The following is a 20,445-nucleotide window of genomic DNA, read 5'->3' on the forward strand; positions in this document are numbered from 1 at the left end:
AAAAAAAGTTAAGAAAAATGAACCATTCTATTTTTGGTTGAAAATGTATCTTTTACAAAGAAAACATTTACTTTGCTTGATACTTGAAATTTTTTATTTATAAATTAAGCTTGTTCTAAAATTTACCTAATTTGTGAAAAATTATATTATTTGTAGAAAAATAATCTTTAGAGTTGGAAATTCATCTTTTTGCCATAAAATTCAACTATTTCAGTTTAAGATTCATTATTTCAGTTAAAAATTTATCAGTTTGGTTGAAAATTAATTTCTTTAATTGAAATTCAACTATTCTATTTTTTGTTGGGAAATTGATCTTTTCTAGTTCAAAGCTTAACAGTTTGGATGAAAATCAGTCTTTTTTAATTGAAATTTCAACTATTTTGTGAAAAATTGATGTATTTTGTTAAAAAAAATGGATTTTTTTTGGTAGAAAATTTTTTTTTATTTGAATGTTAACCTTTTTTTAACACTTTTTTTCGCTTGAACTTCAAGTATTTGATTTCAATATTTATCATTTTAGTTGAAAATGTATATATTTTAAGTTGAGAACTTGCTTTTTATTTTGAAGATTTCGGTTAAATGTTTTTTTAAAAATAATTTAGTGCAAAATTCATCTCTAAGGTTAAGCATTTATTTTTGACTAAAAATTTAATTATTCAATTTTTGTTCGCAAAATTATCTTTAATTGAAAATTCGTCTTTTCGGTATAAATTAATCTTCTTGGTTGAAAATTAATCTTTTTTGGTCCATTTCAGTTAAGTATTTTGAATTTCATTTAAAAATTCATCACTTTGTTTGAAGATGACTTTTTTCATATCTATTTTCATTGTTGGTGAAAGTAATTTTTTTAACTGACAATTTAACGTATTTCTTCAAAAAGAATGAGAAATTTGCCAAGATTTCGAACAAATTATAAAACGAAATGTAGATTTTTTAAGATATCAAAAAACAATTTAAAATCTTTTTTTCATTTATTTTCGAAAACGTTTCAACAGAATATTAAATTTTTCTTAAGATTCCTGCGAGAATTTTAAGACATTTTTTATTTGTTAAAATGAATCTTAAGAAACAATTTTGAAAGGTCACCAAATTTGTAAAAAAATCATCTAGAAGATTTCCAGATAAATTTTTGTAATTTTGAAAATTTTTTGCAACTTTAGGATAATTTTCAATATATTTTTAAAAATATTTTAATGCTTAAGAAGTTTTAAAAAGATTTACAAAATAATATCTTACGATCTGGAAGATTGCAACACGTTTTTTTTTAATTTTACAGATTTTTGTTTTAACTTAAAAAATATTCCAATAATTTTTTGAGATTTAAAAAGTTCAAAAGTTATGAAAACATTAGAAAATAATTTAATATTTGAAAATGTTTTCCACACAAAAAGTCACATTTTGAAGATTTAAAAAATAAAATCAGTTTTTTGAGTATTATGAAAAACATTTTAAGAGAAATTTTTTTTTTAGATTCCTGGGAAACTTTTAAATGATTTTTTTATTTCTAAAAATTAATTTTAATGATATTAAGAAAGGTTTCCAGAATTGTCAAAAAAGAATATAGAAGATTTCAGGACTCATTAAAAAAATTTTTTAGATCTTTTTGAGATACTATGAAAAATTCTAATATCTTTTAAATATATTCAGAAGTTTAAACGATTTTAATAAATACTTAAAAATTTTTAAACATTAAAATTTTTTTTTGAAATAGCATGTCGCTTCTTGAATATTAAAAAAGTAAATTAAGAAGCTTACTAGCTTTTTTTTAAAAGGTCTTTAAGAGATTAAACAAAATTATTAGGATTCCTAGGAAAATTTTAAATAATTGTTAGCTTAAATCAATTATTTTTAAAGAAAATTTACGAATAAGAAAAAAATTTTAAACCATTTTTAAAAATGCTTCAAACAATATGAAATATTTTTAGGCAATTTTTTTTAATTTCAAAAGAAATTTCAAAAGTATCTCTGTTAAAATATCATTTTGAAAATTATTTTTAATTTTCATTAAAAACTGTATGTGTTTTATGTATTGCACTGAGTCTTTAGTGATCAACCTTTGCTCTCGAAAATGGGTCTACAGGGAATTGAATTAATCAATTTCATCATTGATCAGAAAACTTTTTTATAGGCGGAAGTGGTACGGAATATGGCCCGGGAGAGAATCAAACAGTCACCCTACAAATTTTGTCAAACGGATGAAATTAGGAAAAATGAGAAAGAAAAAATATTTCTTAATTAAGTAAAAATGAAGAGAACCTTTTTTTCTCATATGAAACTTTTTTTTAAACAAATATTTTGCAATGCAGAAAATAAAAATATTAAATAAAAAGATAGATTTTTTAACTCTGTTATTTTCATGAAGAGGACTAATGTAGGGTATACCGGGGCAAAGTGGAACATTGCATCCATCCCCTCTTTTCTCAACCGCTATAATTCCCTCTCAATTTCCCTATTCTATCTAATCCTCCCATAAATTACTTATTTCTACTGCTCTCACTCCATCCATTACACATCAATTTTCCTACTTCCAATCACCTTTTTGCTCTTTACTACCCTATTCCTCATTCTTTATTTCACCCTCATTTTGACTTAGTTTTCCTACTTCTACTACACATATTTGCTGTATTTTGCTCACCTACTATTACTTCTCCCCTTATTTTCTCTCACTTCTTTCACTTCTCGTTCCAGCACTTCCCTAATTTCCCCTACTTAACCCCGTCATTTCCCTTACTTCCTTTCTTATAATCCCCCCTCAATTTCTTACCACCATCATTTCCTCTCACTTCCACTACCTTCCCATCACTTCCTCTACTTCTCCTCTTCACATTTCACCTCATTTCCATTATATTCACTACTTCTACTAACTTCCCCTATCCCTCATTTTTTAATACTTTTCCTAGTATTCCTCCCATAACTTCCTCTACGTCTTAAGACCTCATTTCCACTACTTTCACTCCCTCTATTATACATCACATTCCCTGCTACCTCCACTCTTTTTTCTCTTTACTTCTTTACTTAATATTCCTTATGTTTCCCTCATTTTCCCTGCCTCTTTAATTACCATACTTACCATTTATATCAAGCCTCACCTCGTCTAATTTCGCCAACTCCACATTTCTCAACACTTTTCCAAGTATTCCATTCAACACTTACTTTATGTCTGAAGACCTCATTTCTTCTCATTTCCACTATTTTCACTCGATCTTTTACACACAGCTTCCCCTACATTTTCTATCCTTCTTTCTCTTCACTTCCCCTACTTCCCCTGCTCTATTTTCTCCTTACTTATCCTAACTACCACTCCCCCTTAATTCCCTTAACCCCTCATTTTTCGACACTTTCTAGTATTCTTCCTTTACTTTCCCTACTTACTATTCTCTCACTTTTCCTAGTTACCTTTCCTTGCTTCTCTCAATTCCCTTCACTCCGAATATTATTCTTCCTCTTAGTCTCTCTCACTTTTTCTAATTCTTCTTTCATTACTTTCTTCCTTTTCCATACTTACCCCCGTCATTTTCTTTACTTCTTATCTTATCATTTCCCCTCACTTTTCAACCTACACAATTTCCCCTAAAATCCCCTATTCATTTCTCATCGTTTCTCCAACTTTCTCTCGCTTCATTATCCCATTATTTAATATCTTTTTTACTTACCGCACCGCTTTTTTTAACCAAGACGACTGCAAAATCCCGAAAATAAAATTCTCGAATAACAAAATTTCCGAATAATAAAATTCTCGCATTGGATAATTCCCGAATTGGAAAATTCCCGAATAATATAATTTCCAAAAAATTTAATTCCCGACACTGCACAATTCCCAAACTGGAAAATTGCCGAATAATACAATTCTTTAACAATAAATTTCCTGAATAATACAATTCCCGAGTGATGAAATTCTCGAAAAATAAAATTTCCAAATGATAAAATAACAAAATAATAAAATTTCCAAATGATAAAATTCTAAAATAATAAAATTATTGAATTAGGAAATTCCGAAATAATAAAATTTCCGAATTTGAATATATCCAAATAATTGAATTTCCGAATAACGAAATTCCCGAATTGGAACATTTCCGAATGATAAAATTTCCGAAATGAAAATTTTCCAAATGAAAAAATTCCCGAATTGTAAACTTACCGAAAAATAAAATTCCCGCTACTGGAAAATTCCCGAAAAATAAAATTCAAGATACTGTACAATTTTCAAATTGAAAAATTTCCGAATAATAAGATTTTCGAATAGTAAAATGCCCAATTTGGAAAACTTTCAAAAAATAAAATTCTCATATTGTAAACTTCCCGAAAATAAAATTCCTGATACTGTAAAATTCCTGCAAAATAAAACTCCCGAAAAATAACATTCCTGACTCTGTAGAACTCCCGAATAATACAACTTCTTAATAATGAAATTACCTAATAATAAAATTTCCAAATGATAAAATTTCCGAATTATAAAATTCCCGAATAATGAATTAAGGATCGTTATTATTTAGGAATTTTCCAATTCGAAAGTTTTAATTTTTTCAAATTTGGTAATATTATAAACTTTCGGGAATTTTCTAATTTGGAAATTTTATTGTTCGGAAATTTTTCAAGATTCGGTAATATTAAAAAAGGACGGGAATTATATTATTCAGGAATGCTCAAATTCGGGAATTTTACTTTTCGGGAATTTTCGGTAGTCCCATTTAGCCTAGCCTCCTACTTCCCCAATTCTTGCTTGCCTTAAATTTCCCTAGTTTCCCTCACTTCCCTAACATCCCCTCACCACAATTCTCCAAATTCCCCTCTTCTCGATACTCCTATTTTCGCTTTCTCCATTTCTTGTTATTTCTTCTGTTTTTCCTCTCCGTATTTTTCTTACTTCCAGTTTCTTTACTTTCCTTACTACATCTCTTCCCCTACTACCCAATTACTAAGAATGATTAAAAAGCCATGTTGAGCTAACAATTTTTTTTCACGAATATATATTTCAAAGAAAATTGTTCTTATTTCTTGGTATACATTAAAATTGTTCCGGGATATTAAAAATTATTGGAAATAGTTCATGCATAAATAAGTACTAGAATTAGGATCGGTGAAATCCTTGAAGGGTTGAGATCTAAAGGAGGAAGCTTAAGAGAATCTATTCACTTTTCATATTTCCCCTTACTTTTCTAGCATCCCCTTCCCAAACTTCTCTTACTTCTCCTCCTCTCACTTCCCCTACATTCTCTTCCTCAATTAGCTTTTATTTCTACTTTTCTTTTCCTTATTTCCTTATTCCACTTTCTTTGTATAACCTACTACCCTACCCTTTCTCTGACTTCCCCTACTACCCTACCTCACTTCTTCAACTCCCTTTCTACTAAAAATGAATAAAAAGCTATATTGAGCTAGCGATTTTTTTCACTAATATATATTTGAAAAAATTGTTCTTGTTTCTCGAGATGAATTAAAAGTGTTACGGGAGAATACAAATTTTGGAAAGGTAGTTTATGCAAAAATAATTACTAGAATTAAGGTAACTTAAATGCTCAGAGGTTTCAGACATATAGGAGTAAGTTTAAAAAATTTTGTTTACTTTCCCTTGTTCTTATTACATCTCTTACACCCCCTTCCCACACTTCTTCTATTTCCTCTCTACTCACTGTCCCTGCTTCCACTTTCTCAATTTGTTTATACTTCTTCTACTTTTCCTTCCCTTATGTTTCCTACTTCCACTTACATTACTTCCCCTACTGTCCTTTCCCTTCCCTCACTTCCTCTGCTAATCTACTCCACTTCTACTGCCCTGCTACTAAAAATGAATAAAAAGCCATATTGAGCTGGCGATTTCTTTTCACAAATATATATTTGAAAGATAATTGTCCGTGTTTCCCCTCACCTTTTCAACAACCCCTCCCTATACTTCTTCTTTCCCTCCTCTCACCTCGTCAACTACCGCTTCCGCAATTTGCTTTTACTTCTTCTGCTTTTCCTTCCCTTATTTTCCCTACTTCCTCTTTACATTACCTATTACCCTATCCCTTTCCTTACTTTCCCTACTACCATACTTCACTTCTTCTACTACACTACTACTAAAAATAAATAAAAATCCATATTGACCTGGCAACTTTTTTTACAAAGATATATTTAAAAAAATTGTTCTTTTTTTGGAGATGAATTCAAAGTGTTTCGGGAGAATAAAAATTATTGGAAGGTAGTTCATGCAAAAATAAGTACTAGCATTAAGGCCACTGAAATCCTCAGAGGATTCAGACATAAAAGAGTAAGCGTCAGAGAATCTCTTCATGTTCAGAGGTTTATCAATAAAATATTCTCCACAGTGTCAGTGGCTGATCTCTATAGATGTATAGAATATAGGAAGTTTAGAGTGTATGTGTTTGACGGAATGAGCAGCAAGTTTAATATCGCAATTCTCTGATGGTAAACAGTCCTGGTAAACAGTATAGCATTGATTGTCATGCAGTTGGAAGGAGAACCAAACGGATTTTCGTACCTGAATGGAATCTTTTCCAGCTTCCCGCACAATCGATCGTGGGTCTGTATGGCCTGGTCCATTGCTGTACAAAAGAGTTGTGTAAGGCTTCCCGTCGATATCTGAAACTTTGCTATCAGATCCTGAAAGTAAATAGAAAATCATGTTTCCTCTCAGATTTCAAATTTCTCCCTCGAGGTTATTTTTGGACTGGGCATAGGGGAATTTAGTTCACAATAAAACGTGAGATGCAATTCATAACCTCTAGTGAAAAACATATTTCTTAATAGTTGTTATCGACTGATTAAAAATACTCTATCTTATCTTTGGCTCGCCTTCAGCTCTCTTTTGACTCGTGCTGATCACTTACCGGTATTATTGTATAATGTAGTATTTTCATCTTTTAATATAGATTATTGTGCGAAAGAGACAATTTATAAATCAATTTATACTTAAGATTAAAAATGATAATAAATAAATAATAATAATTGATAATCGTTTGCAAAAATTTGTTCGTTTCATTAATTAAAATTTAGAAGCGACCAAAAAAATAATAATTCCCAATTGCAGTGTACTTTCATTTATTCTAAGGGCTGTGAAGCGTAGACTTTCGGATATTCCAAGTCTACGGGGGCCCCCACCTCTACCGTGAGTCGTAGGGTGATTTTGTCACGCGATGTTCATTGGCTGCCTCTATCTTGTGTCGATGCGCGCGCAGCAAGCATGTGTGCGTCCTTGCATTTGCGCTCTTCGCGCTTCATTTTAATTGGTCAGCCACTGACGGGCGATACCGTACAGGGACAATGGTGGGAGGTAAAGGAGCTTCGCTACTTGAAATATCTGAGCATGAGAAACTTGAAATAAGTGAGCCTTAGAATAAGTGAGCTTTGAAAGAAGTGAAAGTTGACTGTAATAATATGAGAAATTCTTTGGGATCAATTTGAAATCTCCGAAAGTGCACAGTAAGATAAAAGGATTTTAATTGAAATTTTAAAAAAGATTCTAAAACATTGGCAAATATTTAAGGGGATTTGAAGAGATTTCCGAAAGTTTTATCTGATTTTATTTTTATCTCAAAGTTTTCTAAATTTACAAAGAAATTTCAAGAGATTCTATAAATTTCTATATAATTTACGGAATTTCAAATTATTTTAAAGGATTGATAGGAATCTTGGCAGATGCACGGAATTTTACAGGAAAGAGATTTTAAACATTTGAAGCAATTTGAAAATGGTATTCAAAATAGCGAAAGAATTTCAAAGATTTCAAGAAATTTTAGGGGATTAAACAAATTTCTAGAGAATTTTAAGATGTAAAGGATATGAAATGAAATTTTGAGAGACTTTTGGGGATTACAAATAATTTTAATGAATTTATTAATTTTATGGAATTCTATTAGGTCTCAGAGGACTTTGAAGATTTAAACATTTTTTGAAGGCATTGTGAAGGATTTAAGAATTTAAAAAGAATTATATAATAACCGAATTTAAGAAGACTTAGGGGATATTAAATTCTTTTTTAATTATACAAAATTTCGAGATTAACAGATGTCTCAGGAATTTCAAATTATTTCATAAGATTTAAAAAGTTTTGAAGATTTAATGGAATTTTTACGGTATTGATAAAATTTCAACGAATTTTACAATACTTAAGGGATTTGAAAAATTTTAAAAGTGATTAAAATTTTCCACCAAAAACAACAGTTTTTAACAAAACTTATCATTTTTAAACAAAATTGTTGAATTTTAAAGAAACAACGACGAATTCTCTATAAAATTGTTGAACTTTCAGCCCTGCAAATATTATTTTTTAGCAAAGGGTCAATTTTCAAACAAAAAGTTAAATTTTCATCAAAATAAGTAAATTAAAACAAACATACTAATGTTTAACAAAAGAGTTAATTTTCAACCAAAATGAAATAGTTCCATAGTTAGTTAAAAAAAGTCTCAACCAACAAAAATGTTTTTTTACAAAATAGTTACATTTTTCACCAAGTAGATGAATTTTAAACTGAAATAATGAATCTTTGAAACAATGAAGTTTTATTTAAAGAGTTTAACTCAAAAAATGATTTTTTAATTCGGAAGATTAATTTTCTAAAAATGGTATAGTTAAATTTTCAACCAAGGAGGTGAATAAGAACAATATATAAATGGTTCACAAACTAGTTCAACTTTCAAAAAAGTAGTTGCATTTTCAAATTGGATTAAATGTTGATTAAATAAATGAATCTTCCAACAAGAATATTAATTTTTTAGCAAAAAGATCAATTTTCATAAAAATAGTTTAATTTTTAATGAAGGATATTAATTTGACACAAAAAACAACTAATTTTTGACAAAATACATGAATCTGCAACTAGAAAATATCAATTTGCAATAACAAATCTCAATTTTTTCTACAAATGAAATAGTTATATTTTAAGGTTAAAAAATTAATTCTCAACAAAAAAATCAAATTTTTAACAAAAAGGTTAATTTTCCACAAAAGAAATGAATTTTAAACTTAGATGATCTTTTAATCAAATACATGAATCTTCCCACAAAAATAATAATTTTATATCAAAAAGACAGATTTTTATTAAAATAGTTTAATTTTTAACCAAGTATCGATTTGCAATAACAAATATCGATTTTTGTCCACAAATGAAATAGGTGTATATGAAGTTAAAAAAAATTCATTCTCACCCAAAAAAATAAAATTTTCAAAAAAAAATGTTAATTTTCGACCAGAGAACTGAATTTTCAACTGAAATAATGAATGTTAAAGAAATAAATTTTTAACAAGAGTTCAACCCGAAAGATGATTTTTTAACCTGGAAGATTTATTTTTCAAAAATGGAGTAGCTGAATTTCCAATCAATAAGATGAATCCACATCCATAAAAATTAATTTTTAACAAAGTATTTAAACTTTCAACCTAGTTGTTCAATTTTTAAACAAAAAGATGAATTATTAATAAAGTAGTTGAATTTTCAACAAAATAGTTAAGTTTTCAACCGAGCAGATGAATTTGACAAAATATAAATTCTTAACAAAACGGATTTAACTGTTAAATCAGTAGTTAAATTTCTAAGTAAAGAAAAATAATTTTTGAAAGAAACAGATACATTTTCAACTAAAAATAGGAATTTTTCAGCAAAAAGATTAATTATCTACCGAAAAGTCGATTTTTTAACAAAATACGTCGATTAAAAAAAAAAAATGTTGAATTTTGAAACCAAAAGGAAAAATTTTGTACAAAAACAGATGAATTTTTAACCCAATTATATGGTTTTTTAACAAAAAAAATTGTTCACCCAAAAATTAAATTTTTATAAAAATAGTTTCATTTTAATCCAAATAGTAAAATGCAAACCGACAGTATGAATATTTAACAAAATATTTAATTTTGAACAGAACTAATTTACACTTTAAGTGAAATGTAAATTTTCCTTGAAATAGTTACTCAGAGCCTTTCTTCTTAAATTAATATTTATTACTTGTTTCTAACTAAAAGTCAAAGAAAAGTTAAAAATTGAAAAAAATCAGAAACTTTCTAGCAATAATCCAAGAGAAGATAGTTATAAACGCTAATACTTTTTAAAGTAATTGTGTTTGTTAACTTGTATTAATTATTAACTCACTAAGTGAAAAGTGGAAAAATAGTTCCAAAGTTAAAAAAAAAACTTTTTAGCCCTTATATAAAAGAAGATAGTTATAAAAAATAATCAATAGTTCAAACTATTTTGTTTAACCTAATTAATTATTATTTTACTCTAATTGAAAAGTGCACAGTATGTCAAAATTTTTAGAAAAAAGTATAATTATAATAAATTTACAATTATAATAAATTGTTCAAACTATTAACTTTGTTAACTTTAATTAATAATTTGCCTCCCATTAATTAAAAATTGGACAAAAAGTAAAAAATTTGTGAAAAAACGGCAATTTTCTAGCATTATTCTGAAAGAAAATTACCAAAAACAATAATAAATTATTTAAAAAATTTATGTAAACATCTAATTAACTCTATAAAGTAGTATTTTATGTATGAAAAACAATTTTCATTAAAGAAATTCACCAAAAATCATAATTAGCGCCAGAAACTCGCAAAACTCATTTTTCCACTTATGTGTTATTTTGGGACCCTATCAAAAAGATTTATGGGGCTTTTATTAAAAAATTAATAACTTATTTATACTCTGTGACTAGCTGTGAAGAGACATACTGAGTTTCAACTGAATTCAGCTAATATTAGCGTTTCATGGGGCTTGCGCCTCCTCTAAATAACACTTTTTTCAAAACATTAAAAATAATTTTTTTTCGTGTGAATTTGAAAAAATTTTCGGGCGATATGCATAAGAATTCAAAAAATTTCAAATGAATTTTGGGACCACCTAACTACCACGTCAGTCGTATGTTTTCGCGAGTTACTCTTCAAACAGCCCTGCAGTCTCATAAAATTTGGAATGCCAAGACAATATCGTACATCACTCGTATCGTTACATTCGTGGTCTCACGTGGAGCTCAATGTAAGAAGAAGCCTGGCACTACTTGTGACGCAATATAATGTTAATTGGATAAACTCTTATTTCGAATAAATATCGTACATCACTCATATACTTACACGCTTTCTTTAAACTGCACTGTTCGTGGTTTATTATGGCCTTAAAGGAATTGTTTCGATTTTATGGGATTTTCAGATATTTTACTGATTTTGCTCGACTCTCTTAAAATTTTAGGGATTTCAAATGATTCAAAGGAATGAGCAAAATTTAAAGAGATTTTTGTCAATATTAAATTTAAGATCATATTCAGAAAAAACATTTTATCACGTTCATTTTAGTAGCTCTAAACCACTTTTTATGCACACAGAATAAGTGAATGAAATCTTCGCTTTAAAGAACAAAGCGATCCAATTAAAATATTCTGCTCGGCAGAACTTCTCCGTCTGTTCATAATTTGCATAAATTATTGAAATGAGAAGAGAACGCGATTCGCGTTTTAATGACAGATATTCATAATAATAATAATAATAATAATAATAATAATAATAATAATAATTTTCATCAAAATCTAAGGAGAAAACTTGTATTTCGTAAATAAGGAGGAAGTAAGTAGATCATATGCATCGCTTGAAATTATTCCTTTGAAATTTGTTTTCCTTTGAACTTATAAAAAAGTCTTGGGTAGATAATAATTTTGCGTTCGATATGAGAGAAAGAGAAACTAAATAGGATTATAATAATATGTATATGTGCAATCGTCCGTGTTATTTCACCTGCAAAATTATGATAATAGCAGATTGGTACTATCAATTTACTAATTATTTGAAATCAGTGAAAAGGATAATTATGGTATAATTAATTGGTTTGTGCGCTTTGGGATATTATTATTACCTATTTTATTTTTTATTATTTTTAAATATAAAATATCATTCACACACTAAAAATGAACTGGTTTTTTTTAAATTTTTTAAGAAGATTATACTTTTTTAATTTTCAATACTTTTTTTAAGCTTTAAAACAATGCGAAACCTCCTATTACAACCAAAAAGAAAATGTGAGATTATATTATTTTTAAACTAAAAAAGATCAGTTTTTTAAAACAAAAATCTATTTGTTTAAAATTCAGTTAAAAAAATTAATTTAATAAAAAGAAGAATTTTTCAACTAAAGTAATTAATTTGGAATAAAGATTATGGATCTTCTGCTGAAATATATGAGGTTTAAACAAAAAAGATGAATTTTCAAACAAAGTTTTTAACTTTGAAACGAGTAGTTTTATTGCTAATGAAAAAGATGAATTTTGAACTAAAATGATGAATATTTAACTGAAAGAGTAAAATTTTCAACCAATAATCTTGATTTTAAACAGGAAAATTAGATTCTACCATAAAAAACGAGTTTTAAACAAAATACATGGATTTAAAATCAAATAGTTGAATTTTAAACTGAAAAATATGAATTTGTACTTAAAGAGTTGAATTTTGAACTAAACAATATTAGATTCCAACTAAAAAGATAAATTTTTGAATTTAAATTATTAATATTTCACTGGAATTCTTAAATTTTTAACATATAAGATAAATTTTCAAACAATAAGATTAATATTCTATCAAAAAGAAGATTTATTAACAAAATACATGAACTTTCAACAAAATAGTTTAATAATCAACTCAAAAATAAAAATTTTAAAACAAATAGTTAAATTTTAGGCTACAAATAATCATGTTAGTAACAAATTAAATAATCAACTTTTCAGTTAAAAAGTTAATTCTTAACTAAACTGATGAATTTTCAATTAAAATTATGAATTTTGTAATAAAAATATGTCTTTTTAATTAAAAATGGAATAGTTAAATTTTGAGTAAAAAAAAATTTCAAGCAAATCGATGTTTTTTTAAAAACTAAAGTGATCAATTCTTAACCAGAATAGTAGAATTTGCAACCAAAAATCGTGATTTTAACCAGAAAAAGTAGTTTGTACAAAAAAAGACGAATTCTCAACAAAATACATGGATTTTAAAGCGAATAGTTGAATTTTTAAATAAACAGATGAATTTTTAACTGAAGAGTTGAGTTTTGAACTAAAAAATATTAGTTTCCAGATAAAAAGATAAACTTGCAATGGAAATTATCAATATTTCACTGGAACACTTGAATTTTCAACACAGAAGATAACCCAGTGGACACAAAATTTGGCGACATCTTTACGAGATCGTTACGACATCTTTACGACATACTTTCGACATTCTATGTCCATGTCGGTTCGGTGTCTTTGCAATATCGTAAAGACATCGTCAGATCATACGACTTATTTACGATATCGTAAAGACACCTTAACGACATAGAAATAGGATGTCGTAAAGTTGCCGTAAGGATGTCGTAACGATGTCGTAAAGACGTCGCCAAACTTTGCGCCCACTGGGAAATTTTCAAACAATAATTTTAATATTCTATCAAAAAGGCGAGTTTTTTACAAACTATATGAACTAACAACTAAATAGTTAAATCTTCAACTAAACAAAAAAAATTGTCAAACAAATCGTTAATTTTGAGCAAAAAAAGACCAATTTTCTACAAAAAATGGATTAATTAACTTTTCAGTGAAAAAGTTAATTCTCGACTAAACTGATGAAATTTTAACTAAAATTATGAATTTTAAAATAATAAAAAAAACAAAATAAGAAATTGAATAGTTAAATTTTCAGCGAAAAAAAAATAATTTGCAAGCAAACCGATGAATTTCTAACTAAAATTATGAACCTTTAACCAGAATAGTAGAATTTGCAACCAAACATCTTGATTTTAACCAGGGAAATTAGTTTGTACAAAAAAAAGAAATTTTCAAAAAAAGAAGTAAATTTTCAAACGAAAACTTTAGTTTTAAACTAAAAAAGATCAATTTGCAACCAAATAGTTGAGTTTTAAACTAAAAAAATTAGTTTCCAGATAAAAAGATAAATTTGCAATTAAAATTATCAGCATTTCACTGAAATATTTGAATTTTCAACAAAGAAGGTATATTTTCAAACAATAAGATTAATATTCTACCACAAAGAAGATTTATTAACAAAATACATGAACTTTCTGCAACATAGTTGAATCAACAAATAAAAAAGAAAATTTTTCAAAGAAATCTTTAAATTTTGAGCTGCAAAAGATCAATTTTCAACAAAAAATAGAATAATTAACTTTTCAGTTTAAAAGTTAATTTGCAACCAAACTGATAAATTTTTAATATAAATTATGAATCTTTTACTAAAATAGTTGAATTTCACAGTAAAAAGATGATATTTTAAACAGAATACCTGAATTTTCAACTAAATAAGACAAACTGCCCATAAAAAAATCAATCGTTAAATTTTCAGTTTAATAATTTAATTTTTAAACAAATAGATGGTTTTCAGGTATCTCAATCCCTTTAAAAAATTATTTTTTATGGATCTTCCAGATTGTTTATGGAACTAAAAAAAGTATTTAAAAAATAGGCCTGCTGAATATTTTTTTAAAAATTATTTTAAAAGTCTGGGTGAAACATTTAACTAAAAGTAAAACAGTTTCGGTATGAAAAAAAAAATTAAATTTCCAGCATAATATTTCAGCTGTGAACCTATAAGTATAAATTTTCAACAAAAAAGTTATTGTTTATATTTAAAACAAAGATAATAAAATTTACACACAAAAAAAGTATTAAAAAAAACAAAGACGAATTTCCAACAAATAAATATTTTTCACTCAAGACAGAAATTAAAGTTCATGTAAGTTGTTAAACCTTTAAGAAAAAATAGGAATTTTCTATACAAAAATTGCATTTTCAAACCAAAATCTGACATTTCAGCTCAAAATTAATTTTACATGAAACTGATCCATTTTTAACCAAAAACCATAAAGTTTCAAACCAATAAGTTTTTTTCTAAAAAAATGAGAATTTTTAACATTCATTTTCAATAAAAACATTAATTTTAAACAAAAAAAAGCTTTTCGACTGAACAGTTAAATTTTTAACCAAAGACATAACCTTCTGTAAAAAAAGACATTTTTCAAAATGTAGTTTCACTTTTACCCAAGTAGTTAAATTATCAATTAAAAAAGATTATTAAAAAAAAAGATTAATTTTGAACCAAAAAGATGAATTTTCAAGCAAAGAAGAATAAATTTAAACTAAAAAGTTGCATTTTCATGAATAAAAGATATTTTTACAAACCAAAAGATCATTTTCGAACAAAAAGTAAATGTTCAACAAAATAGTTAAATTCTCAACAAAACAGTATAATTCACAACCAAGCAGTTGTCTTTTCATCCCAGAAAGATGCAACTTTTCTTAAATACAGATAAATTTTTTATTAAAACAAATCTCAAAAAAAAGATAAATTTTCATCCAGAGAATATTTCAGTTGTCTTTTCAACACCAAATGCGAAATTAAAAAAAGAGTAAATTTTCTAAAATATAGATAAATTTTCAAGAAAACAGAAGAATTTTCAATCAAAAAGTATGACTTCAACAAAATTGTTGAATTTTCAACCGAAGTTAAATTTTTATTCAAGAAAGATGAAATTTCTTATAAAACAGATAAATTATAAACAAAATTAAAAAAATAGTTCAATTTTTAACCAAAGAAGATCCTGGTCAACTTTCCAACACCAAAATTAGAATTTAAAAGAATAAGTTAATTTTCTGACTAATAGCCGAATTTTTAACCAAAAGACGGGACTTTTTAACAAGATTGATAAATTTTCAATTAAGCAGTTGCATTTTTGTCCAAGAAAAATTAAAATTCTGCTAAAGCAGGTGAATTTTTAAATCAAAAAGACAAATTTTCAAAAAAAGTTGAATTTTTATTCCAAAAGATTTCGATTGACTTTAACAACAAAAGATAGAAATTCAAAACAAAAAGTAAATTTTATAGATAATAGTTACAATATTTATTCTGAAAAAGATGAAATTTTAAATCAAGAAGTCAAATTTCCATAAAAAAATAGTTTTACCTAATTCAAAAAAGATTTCAGTTGACTTCTCGACACTAAAATAGAAATTTCAAACAAAAGGTTAACTTCCTACGAAAAAGCATGAATTTTTAAGAAACAAAAAAGAAGAATTTTCAACAAAACAGTTGAATTTGCAAAAGTTTAAATTTAATAAATCAAAAATAGCTTTCTCATACAAATTATTAATAAAAGTTTATTGTTAATTTGTAAAATGAAGTCAAGGAATAACTTATCCAGTTTAAATTCAAAAATTAAAAAGTTTAATTTCTGCTCATTTTTTCTTGTATAGTTCTTAATTTTACAAACATAACATAATGGTCTAATGAAATATTCAAAGTTCGTATTTTATTTAAATTTTTTATTTTTCTTACAAAATATTTAAATTTTCAACAAAAATAGATAAATTTCCAACTAAATATTTAAAGTTATAACTAAAAGAGGTAAATTTTCTACTGAAAGGAAACGGATTTTTAACAAAATTGTTAAATTTTCAAATAAAAAATAATAGAATTCCTAATAATACATAGAATTTGTACAAAATGAGTTAATTTTTAACTAAAAAAGAAAACATTTTCAATAAAAAATAGAATAATTAAATTTTCTGGTACGAGAATTAATTTTTAACCAAAGAGCAATTTTCTTAATAAAATAGTTGCATTTTAAGTCATAGAAATAAATTTTCAACTAAAGTAATAAATCTTTAAAAAAAAAATTACTTTTTCACAAAGTAGTATAAATTTGAACCAAGAAAGATGAATTTTTAACGAGAAATTAAATAGTTGATATTCCTACAAAAATATTTTATTATTAAATAAAAAACAGCTGAATTTAAACAAAAAATACGATTCTAGGATGAAATACTTAATTTTTAGGTTCAAAAATTAATTTTCAACAACAAATATAAACAAATTTTTAATAAAATAGTTAGATTTTAATCAAAAGAAATGATTTTGTAACTAAAAAGAATTTGTAACCAAAAATGAAATAGTTTAATTTTCAGTTAAAAAAATAGTTTTGAACGAAGCGAGAACAGGCTTGAACGATATACTTAAATTTTCAACCAAATATAATGAATTTTCAACCACAAAGATAAATTCGCAAACAAGAAGGATAATTTTTCTATCAAAAGTCGAGTTTTTATATAAAAAACTAATTTTTAACACACAAAAAAAATATTTTTTTAACAAGGTTAAAAAATTAAAAAATATAGTTACATTTTGAGCACAGTACTTACATTTTGTAACTTAATAAATGAATTTTTCGCCAAAAATAAATCAATTTGCAAAAGAAAAGAACAATTTTCTAAAAAAAGTCAATTTTTAAACATATAATTTGAACTTTTAACTAAAATTATCAATTTTCAAGAAAAGAGAAACAATTTTTTTACAATTAGTTACATTTCAAATGGAAAAAAGTTTTTTTTAACTAAAACGAATAATTGCTAAGAATAAGGATTAATTTTTAAACAAAAAAGATGAATTTTCAATAAAATACATGAAGTTTCATCCAAATGGTTAATTTTTAAACTAAAAGAGGCGAATTTTTATTCAGAAACGGTAAAGTCAAATTCTGATTTAATCCATTTTTAAAAACAAAACAAAAAATTATTTTCTTAAAAACAGTTTATTCTTAACCAAAGAGATGAATCTTTATTAAATAGGCAAAATATAAAAAATAAGACTGCGCAATCCCGAAATATTTTAAAAAATTTTATTACAAAATGCATAGGTCATTTAAAGGGAAAATTTTTGGAAGACCTATTTAAAAAAACGGATCTTTCCCGTGTGGAAATAACCACATTTGGCCCTATTACAAGTCGGGCACTAATCGGGGGCAAGTTGGGTTATTAATTTTGACAAAGTACCCAGTCGGGGACTAATCGGGGACTAGATGGGCTTTTTGTTGTCAAAATTTCAGTCGGGGCCTAGTCGGTGGTTGGTCAAGGGCTATTTGGGCCTTTTTGTTTACTAATTTCCGTGCGGGTAATCTTCAGACTCTGGTCGGGAGCTAGTGGGGCTCTGGTCGGGTTATTCTTATGTTTGAGTTTTCGGCGAGTTTTTAGCAAATGAGGTAATATCTAAAAAAGCGTAATGATTTTTTTATTCTAAAACACTATAAATATATCTAACAATAATTTTACACCGTTCTTTGGAGAAAAGATTTATTAATGTTAAATTCGTCTAAAATATATTTAATAAATAATTATTAAGTTAATAATTTTGTTATTTTTTTGTAGTAATTTTAAGAAAATTGCGAATTTCTAGGATAATTTATAAATACCTTTGTATGGAATTATAAGAAAAAAAATATAATTTTCTTGTAATTATAATTATAAGAAAAGAAAAATTATCTGAAAGGCTTGCCATATATAAACAAAGTCTAATCCTTTCATGTAGTTGAAATTGGAAAGAGAAAAAGTTTTTGATTAATCAGTGAAGAGCAGTACCCTAGTAGTAAACTATTAAGCAAGGTACAGTTCAGATTTCGCTACCACCTTCATTTGAGTCTTGCGGTTCTGAACTGGTAGCTTTAAAGAAAATCCGCAAGGGCGCGACGGTCGCCTCTCGCGCAACCGAAATGACGCGTCAAGTGTTTAAGACAGCAGTCCACACCTAACGGAGCATAATTACCTGGAGCAGAGAATACCTGGACCAACATGGCGGTTCCTTCAGAGCGAAGCTCTTCCATTTCAGCGTTCCAGCTGTTTTTTTTTAAAATTAATATTCCACAAATTTTGGTGAATTTTAGTTACATAAATTTATGCATTTTTAAGCGTAGAATATGTTCCCCATTAAATCTTTGGTAAATTTGAGCAGTTATAATATTTCAAAAAAGTTTATGGAGATTTCCGAAAATATTAAGTATTTTGACGAGCTTTTAGGCTAATCTACCGTGGCGCTACTGGCCGGGGGCTAGACAGATGACCCGACTAGCCCCCGAATTTAAGTGGGGTCGAATGGTCGGAAGCCAGACAAGTTCCCCATTTGAATTTCTACACGAGTTTTTTTGAGCGACCCTAGTACAAATATATTTTTTTAATTTCGAGTATCTTTTGTTTTATTATCAAGAGGATGATACTAAATGTAATTTTATTTCAATCACATTAAACTCTCTCAATTGCATGGTTGCATTTAACAAGACACTTTTCTGAATCCGGGGTACAACCTGAAGCAGCAATTGAAAAGGAAAGAAAAAAAAAGTATTTCTCGTAATCTGGAACTCGGTCGAACTCGAGTTGCAGCTTTATACTAGCCGCCTATTGTCCTTATATTTTTAAATTCTATCGCTTAATGGCTTAGCATCGGTCTTTTGTGTTGGATTCAATAGGTTATTTATGTTTTGTATCAAGTAAGGTGAAAAAGAAACTTAAGTCGTATTTTTGAAGGATCATGTAAATCATCAACCTTACATAATTTTATTTGTTCACCTGTCGATGCAGAAAGAATCAACAGTTATAAATAGTTTTTTAAACAAAAGCTAAGATTCATCATTTTTTCTACACAAAAGAAACTTTTTTTTATTGAAATCATCCGACAACAAACTGACAGTTATTCAAAACTGGGAATGGGACATTATATAATAATTTTAGTAATTGTTAATGAAAAATTTGTATACAAAAATATCACAATCTGCCATTTAATTGCAGGAAAAAGTTATTATTTTCTTTAATAATTTTTGTAGTAAACTCAATTGTGTGTTGATATAAATCCTTTTTCAAACCTGTCCATAATGATTGTTTATGAAAATAGTAAATATTATTTTTATTCGTAATATTTTGCTTGAACTTAATATTTACGATTCTCCTAATATTGAACAAAGAATAACATTTTCTCGGCAAGAGTTTTTTACTATAAACAATACAAAGAAGTTTAAATTTAAATTTAAGAAAAATTCATTACACCCTTTGATTATTTATTTGTTAATTATCATCAATATTAATAAATTATAGGCCATTCAGAAATAGCCTTTGTGTATATAATCAAACGACAGGTTGTATCGTTTTCTAATATAAATTTCTAACGAAAATTACGGAAATTGTTATTAACATTTTCGCAGATTGTTCTTTAGTGTTTCATGCCCAGCTTTGATTCACTATTTTCGGGTAATTTCAGTGAAAAAAGTCTTTTTTTGTATGTAAAAATAATAAATGTTATGTTTTTTTAAAAAAATGTTTATAAAAATCACATAAATTATTTTATACTCGACTTCGATAGTTAACCATCGCAAAAAATATAATTCTGTTAAGAATTAAAAAAGACAATTGTGAATTACCTTTTTTCAGAAAAAATAATTTAGTTATGAGACAAACTCATTTATTAAGAATTTGTTATAATTTTTTTGTATAAAAACAGTGAAGGTTAACTTGAGGTAAATTTTCATTAATAATGATGAATCTTCTGAAAAATCATAACAAAAAGCGTACAATGAACAATTTCTTCTATTAAAAAAAGCAATCTTAAGAATTTGTTTATCGAAATTGTTCATAATAATAAAGTTAAATATTATTTAAATT

The 20,445-nt window shown here is 26.6% G+C and overlaps 1 protein-coding gene across 1 annotated transcript in view; it reads right to left on the reverse strand.

The window, feature by feature from the left end:
• Positions 1–20,445, reverse strand: part of LOC117181033 (alkaline phosphatase-like) — a 501,469-nt gene that overhangs the window by 5,789 nt on the left and 475,235 nt on the right. The window contains exon 8 of the mRNA XM_033373602.1: positions 6,482–6,603. Within this exon, the coding sequence (XP_033229493.1) occupies positions 6,482–6,603 (122 nt within the window). The remainder of the gene's footprint in view (positions 1–6,481; positions 6,604–20,445) is intronic.

Source organism: Belonocnema kinseyi, chromosome 10 (assembly GCF_010883055.1).
Source record: "Belonocnema kinseyi isolate 2016_QV_RU_SX_M_011 chromosome 10, B_treatae_v1, whole genome shotgun sequence".
Lineage (NCBI taxonomy): Eukaryota > Metazoa > Arthropoda > Insecta > Hymenoptera > Cynipidae > Belonocnema > Belonocnema kinseyi.